This window comes from Trichechus manatus, unplaced genomic scaffold, assembly GCF_000243295.1.
Source record: "Trichechus manatus latirostris isolate Lorelei unplaced genomic scaffold, TriManLat1.0 scaffold00299, whole genome shotgun sequence".
Classification (NCBI taxonomy): Eukaryota; Metazoa; Chordata; class Mammalia; order Sirenia; family Trichechidae; genus Trichechus; species Trichechus manatus.
In genome coordinates, this window is record NW_004444235.1 from 35,639 (window position 1) to 42,771 (window position 7,133).

The following is a 7,133-nucleotide window of genomic DNA, read 5'->3' on the forward strand; positions in this document are numbered from 1 at the left end:
CATCCTCACAATTGTTGTTATGCTTGAGCCTATTGTTGCAGCCACTATGTCAATCCATCTCATTGAGGATTTTTGCCAAGGAAACCCTATGATGCAGTTCTATTACGTCACATGAGGTCACTATGAGTTGAAATCGATTCAATGGTACCTAACAACAACAACAAGTTTTATTGTAAATAATATACAATGCAAAAGAAATTGTCCAACTGTGTACAGTTGCATACTGAGTTTGTTTTTCAGCATGCAGACATGGCATGGATATTTAGGCTTAAAAATTTTAGTTGCTATCCTATGTGCAATGAGAAGTATTTTATAAATTTAATTGGAGATGAGTATGTGTATATAGGAAGATGGTGAAATGTTGTACATTTTATAACAATCAGTCTGGTGTCAGTGTGAAAAATGGATTGGATGAGTGTATTAAAGATGCAGACATGCAGTTAGGAGATTATTTAATCAGTGTTGGCAAGAGATGAATGTATCTTGGATTTGAGGGGCAAAGTGGAGACAGTGAGAAATAGTTACATAGCGAATAGTTGCACTTAAGACATGTTTATCAGATAAAATCTAGAGAATTTGGCAATGGTTGAAACAATGGGACTGAGGGAGAGGTTAGTGTCAAGGATGTCTTCCTGGTTCATCATTTGCATAACTGCTTGTTTGCTGACCCCATTCCCTGAGGTAGGGAACATTGTAAGAAAAACAGGTTTGGGGGTGGGATGGGGAAAATCTTCATTTCAGATTTGGACGTGTTAATTATAAAATACCACTGAGAGTTCCAAATGGACAAGTCAAGTAGATAATTGGGTAGTGATACCATTAAGTGAGATAAGAGGAAGAAAAACCAATTTATTCTAAACCCTGTTAAGTGGTGTTTTAAAACATGCCCCTAACAGTGAACCCTGAGAACCCAAAGTGTAATTTTAATTGTTACAACTTGTTGTGTCTGGGTGATTTGATGATTAGCTCACAATGCCCAGTAGAACAAGTTTGACATCATCCTTTGGGAATCCTTTAGAAACACTGAGGGAATATCAGATATTTTTAAAGTATTGGTTTTAAAACAGAAGAAAGAATTGCTACCTTGCTCCAGTTTGTAATTTCCAAGGAAAATCAATGCACAAGTAATACTATCTCATTTATGCGACTTTTGTTACTTTGAGAAAATGAGCAAATTTTCAGTTTACCAACATTTTACAGAAACTGCGTGAGAGTGCAGATAATTTCATAATTGTACCTTTGCAGTTCGTCTATGTAATAAAAAGGTGACTAAGTAAAAAAATTAAAATCCTAGGCAGGCTTTACTTTAATCAGTAATCAAACTACGCATAGACTGAAATAAATGCCTGTCAGTAAGAATTTCTACTGTGTTGGTAACAGGCTTATTGGAATGTTTTTAAATTTTTAAATAATAAACTTTGAATAATAGAAAAACGAAGAAAATGGAAACATTAAGTAATAACGATAACAATAATTCAACATCTGCAGAATTTAATTTATAATGTGAAAAGTTTTCTTAATTGAGACTTAAGCTATGGAGTTCAAATCTAATTCATTTACAATTTTTCAAAGTGAGACTAATTCTGGTTTTAAGTTTGTGGCCGATTATAATAAAAAATCTTCAATTTTATGGAATCATGAGAATATGGACTGAAGTCACTGACAGCAACTTAACGAGCCTCTTTGTGTTATCTATCAGGTAACTCTTGAGAGAAAATTAAGAGGCTTCCTATTTCTTGGCCAAATTATACAGTGTAGGTGCTAAAATTAGGAATATCAATAATTTGGTTATTGGATGTTACAAGGAAAATTGAGCCAGTTTATTCAGGGCAAGTATCTGTTAACGTACTTATTTTCGGTTAATATTGTGATTGTGTTGTACATACTAGGGCTCCCCGTGGCTATATATTAAAAGCAAAAATTTTAAAACTGATTAACTCTTTGCATATTTACAGTGATGATAGGCTAACATTTCATAATTCTTCCTTATGTTAATCATTAATTCTTAGAAAAAGAATGTTTATTCATATTTATAAATTACATAAACCCAGTTTTCTAACATATTCTCATAATAAAAATTTTTTATGTTCCCTACGTATTGAGAGTTGTGCCTGTAAAATTATGAAAATGTTTTTTCAACACCATAACAATCTGTATACCTAAATGCATTTATTTTTCCTTTCAAGGTAATCTAGAAGATTGTATATTCACCAGAAAACTTGTTTTTAGAGTTTCTTTTACCAACTATTCATAAATCATGAAACAAAATCAGTCTAATTACTTCATGCAAACATCAAATGTTACGTTCAAAACAGTGACAAAACTATAAAGTATGTAGGAATAAATTTAAGAAGAAAATTACTAAAAATTACAAAAAAAACTCTTCTGTTACTCTTTTTGAATTTCTACCTTATACAATTACAGATAACGTTTGAGTATTAAAAAAAAAAAATCACATCTGCTCTCAATGGCCAAAGGTCTGCTCCCATCGGTAATATTCGAAAGAATATGCTAAATTCCTAGAAGCCTATTTCTGCATTCAGCATATATTTATGCAGGAAAGTTACAGGTGCCTAAATACTAATTTCCCCATGGACTTCTAAGTGCCACAGCATCTCCTTAAAAAAGCACCTGTAGGATTTAATTTGTTCTTGTTTCTTTTTTCACTATTAACTTGTTGGAGACCATCCTTTCATACACCCCTTTATATGTGTTTAGATGGTTGTGCACACATATAAATATACTACATAATTTTGTGTGAAAGGTATAATGTACATGCTCTCTGCTCCCCTTGCCACAGAACTCTTATTTTCACTTATCCTTCTTCTCCTCTCCTCTACTTCTTCCATTACATACCCACTTATTTCCAGAAAAATGAGTATTATAAACAGTGTTTATCATCATCATTTTTCTCCATGCAAAAGAGATTGAAAAATGCATGGCTTGTTTTATAGTATTGTGATCATATTATTTGCTCTTCCGTGTATCTTACTCATCATAAATAACTATACATTGTGGAAATTTTCAGTTCCAATGGTATAGCTCTTTTTTCCATGATTGAATTATATTCCAAAATATGAATATACTGTGATTTGTTGAACCATTTTACTATTGATGCGTCTGGGCTTTGCCACCTTGAGCAATGATGCATTGGCTATTATTTGTTTATTTATGTTTGTGAAGTGGTGCTTTTATTTCTGTAGTAGCTCAAAGGGCATATTATCTTTTTAAAAATTTAATGGGGTAATATAAAAGTTTTTAAAAATGCCTGTTGCAATTCATATTTCGATGAGTAATACATGAAAGTACTAAATTTCTCAACTTAGCGGTATTTTTACTCATTCTAATTTCTGGCAATCTGATACATGAGAAAGCAGGTGTGTGTGTGGAGGGGAGGGGTTGTGCTGCACATGTGTATCTGGCATGTAGAAAGCTGAGCATGTTTTCATGTATTTATTGGCCATTTTGATTTGTCCATCTGTAAACATGTCTATTCAGATCCTCTACTTTTTTCTTATCTATGTTTAAGTTATTTTATATTATATTCATTAGTACTTATCTTTCATATACATGGTAAAATATATTTCCTATTTATGTATATGTCCTTTGACTCTGTTCAGATACTGTTTAGCTATGCATTAAAATTAAATTGTAACCATGTTTTTATAATGGCTTTCTTCTCTTGGTTAAGAGTTTCTATTCCTATTTTACATTATTGTCTCCTAAATATCTTAGAAAATATCCATGGTGCAAGGTGGGGGACCAATTTGATTTACTTCGAGACAGACAGCCAACAGTGCCAGCATTATTCATTAAATCAATCACCCTTTTCTTACTGAATTGAAATATCATATTTGTTTTATGTCATAGTCCCATGTATGTTAATCAATGTACCAACTCTCTCTTCTATTGCACTAAGCCTCTTGTATACACTCGGGCAAAAACAAAAAGGAATTGTTACTATGGTTTTACATGATAGTTCAATATCCATTAAGGTACTGTTGACTATTCTTACTATTAAAATTTTTTCTTCATCTTTTCAAACACTATTTTTTCTTTCATGTGAATTTTAAGATAAGGGTATGTTGTTCTAAAATACCCAATAAAATTGAAAACTATTTTCATTAAATTTGTGTTACCATAGGTGAATTAGCACTTAAAAACTTTTTATTACGGATAATATTGTATATATGTAAAAGTAGACAAATGAAATAAAAATTGAGAACTAAATAAATGAGAAATATCTTAGAAATATGTAAGTCACGAAAAAAGTTACCATCTTTTATGACTCTTCTGTGACTGTTATCCTCACTTATTCTTTCATTTCAGCGATTGCACAGGGTGGATATGGCAGAAGAAAATGAGACTCTAGTGACAGAGTTTGTGCTCATGGACTTACGGATCGTCCAGAGCTGCAGGTCCCCCTGTTCCTGGTGTTCTTGGTGATCCACCTCACCACCATGGTGGGAAACCTTGGGCTGACTGCCCTCATCCGAAAGGACCCCTATCTTCACAGGCCCGTGTACTTATTCCTTTGCAATTTAGCCTTTGCAGATTCTTACACTTCATCCTCTGTGACTCCTAAGATGCTTATGAATTTTTTATCCAAGAATCATGTCATTTCCATTTGTGACTGTATAGCTCAATTATATTTTTTTGGTTCCAGTGCAACCACAGAATGTTTCCTCCTGTTAGTGATGGCATATGACCGCTATGTTGCCATATGCAACCCCTTGCTTTATCCGGTGGTGAAGTCCAATAGCCTCTGTACTCAACTCATAGGTGTTTCATATGTTATTGGTTTTCTGCATTCCATAATACATGTGACTTTGTTATTTAGATTAACTTTCTGCAGATCCAATATAATACAATATTTCTACCGTGAAATTTTACAATTGTTCAAAATTTCTTGCACTGATCCTATAATTAATACATTTCTGATTTTAATTTTTTCAGCCTTTATACAAGTCTTTACTTTTATGGCCATCATAGTCTCTTATACCTGTGTCCTCTTTGCCATTCTGAAAAAGAAGTCTGAAAAGAGCAGAAGCAAAGCCTTCTCCACGTGCAGTGCCCATCTACTCTCTGCCTCTGTTCTACGGCACTCTCTTCTTCATGTATGTGCGTACTGGGTCTGGCCCAGATGAAAATCAGGACAAGATGTATTCTTTATTTTACACGATAGTAATTCCCCTACTAAATCCTTTTATTTACAGCCTGAGAAACAAAGAGGTTATAAGTACCTTGAAAAGGATGATGAAGAAATAAACAATTGTCAGGCAGTTTTCAAACTTTTTTCTTCACTGTTTGCTCAAATACTGAAGACAGCCCATGGATTAGCTATGGCTCTGCCTTGTCCTCAGTTCTCTGTGTGAAGGAGCCCAGCTTCTTACACTGGTTACTTGGAAATGGTCCAGTGAACATTTGGTAGCATCACTCTTATCCAAGTTAATTGGAAATATTTTTTCTCCATTTTTTAATTTAAGCATTTAGCTGTTGCAAATTAGGTATTTGCCAGGGAATTCAGAATTACAGGTAGTAATTGACAATTTTACTAAGAAATGGCTGTAACTGAGGCTGGCATATAGGGTGCATCACTTAGCTATTCTTACCCCATAAGAATACTTGTATAATGAAATTGCCCTGGGACTACCTGGTTCCATTTCAATGGATTACATAGTTCCCCAATTGCAATTGTTTTAAATCCTTAATAAACCTCCATGTTTTAACTTGAAAGAGCATTCAAGTTTTTCTCTACAGTATTGTTGTTGTTGTTAATTGCCTTCAACTCATTTCCGACTCATTGCAACCCCATATGTGCAGAGTAGAACTGCTCCATACTCTGGCAAATTCATAAAAATAAAACTCTGCCTCTTGACAAAATATATTCCTGAGAATAAATTTACTATTTAGTGATAAAAGTGGGTAAAAAGTAAAAAGATTAAAAAAAAAGAATGGCTCTTAGGAAGAAAAATGGAAACTGGCATGATTCAAAGAGTGGAGCATCAAAATAAATCACAGCTCATATTTATAACTTCACATCCTATTTTTATTAGGAATGTTGCATGTACCATGATATTCTGTGATAAATAAATTTAGGAATCTCTCAGGATATATTTGCATGCAATAAAGAGCACTTTCCTAGACTGGCCTTATAATTGCATTATTATTCCTATCAGTTTTAACAGGAGCTGAAAAGGCAGAAAAAGAGTCTAGATGAGGAACAAGAAACTAGGGTAGTATATAAAAATATGGGTGAAAAAGAGTATCAAAAATTCTGAATTAATAATTTACTTCCAATTCAGGAACATGATGATATATATTTTTCTATTTGTTTTAGAATTATTACACAGACAGAGCCTATTTTAATTCATATTTTAGTAAAACTCAATTTTATTTCGTTAGCAATCTGCTTTTTTCAACATATTCACTTAGAAAAAATAATTATACAAAGTGAGAATTAAGCATAAGTTGTTGAAGAATAAAAATATGCCTATTCATCTAGCATTTTTAAATCACATTAGCTTTTGCCTTGTCAATGGCTCCAACAAATATACTGAAATTATTTGTCTAAAGATTTAAGCATATAAAAATACCTTTTATCATTTAAATTTATTTATCATATGAATATTACTAGAAAAAACATCAATTTGTATGGGTCTCAAGATTTACCACAATAGGTCACTATCAACAAAATTTCCTTTAAAAATACCCCACACGATTGCGTTTCCTTTCCTTTTTTTTAAATCGTGCTTTAAGTGAAAGTATAGAGTTCAAGTTAGTTTCTCTTACAAAAATTTATACACACATTGCTATGTGACCATAGTTGCTCTCCATATCATGTGACAGCACACTCCTCCTTTCTACCCCAGATTTCCTGTGTCCATTCAACCAGCTCCTATCCCTTTTTGCTTTCTTATCTCACGTCCGGACAGGAGCTGCCCATTTAGTCTCATGTATCTACTTGAGCTAAGAAGCACTCTTTTCACGAGTAACATTTTATGTCTTATAGTCCTGTCTAATCTATGTCTGAAGAGTTGGATTTGGGAAAGGTTTCAGTTCTGGGCTAACAGAGAGTCCAGGGGCCATGTCTTCCAGGGTCCCTCCAATCTCAGTCAGACCATTAAGTTTGG

At 33.3% G+C, this 7,133-nt stretch overlaps 1 protein-coding gene across 1 annotated transcript in view; it reads left to right on the forward strand.

Moving 5' to 3' along the window:
- Nucleotides 1–4,347: 4,347 nt before the first annotated feature.
- The window catches only part of LOC101340271 (olfactory receptor 5AC1-like), a 42,521-nt gene continuing 39,735 nt past the window's right edge, over nt 4,348–7,133 (forward strand). Inside the window, 2 exon segments of the mRNA XM_023725343.1 lie at nt 4,348–4,387; nt 4,390–4,956. Coding sequence (XP_023581111.1) covers nt 4,348–4,387; nt 4,390–4,956 — 607 coding nt within the window.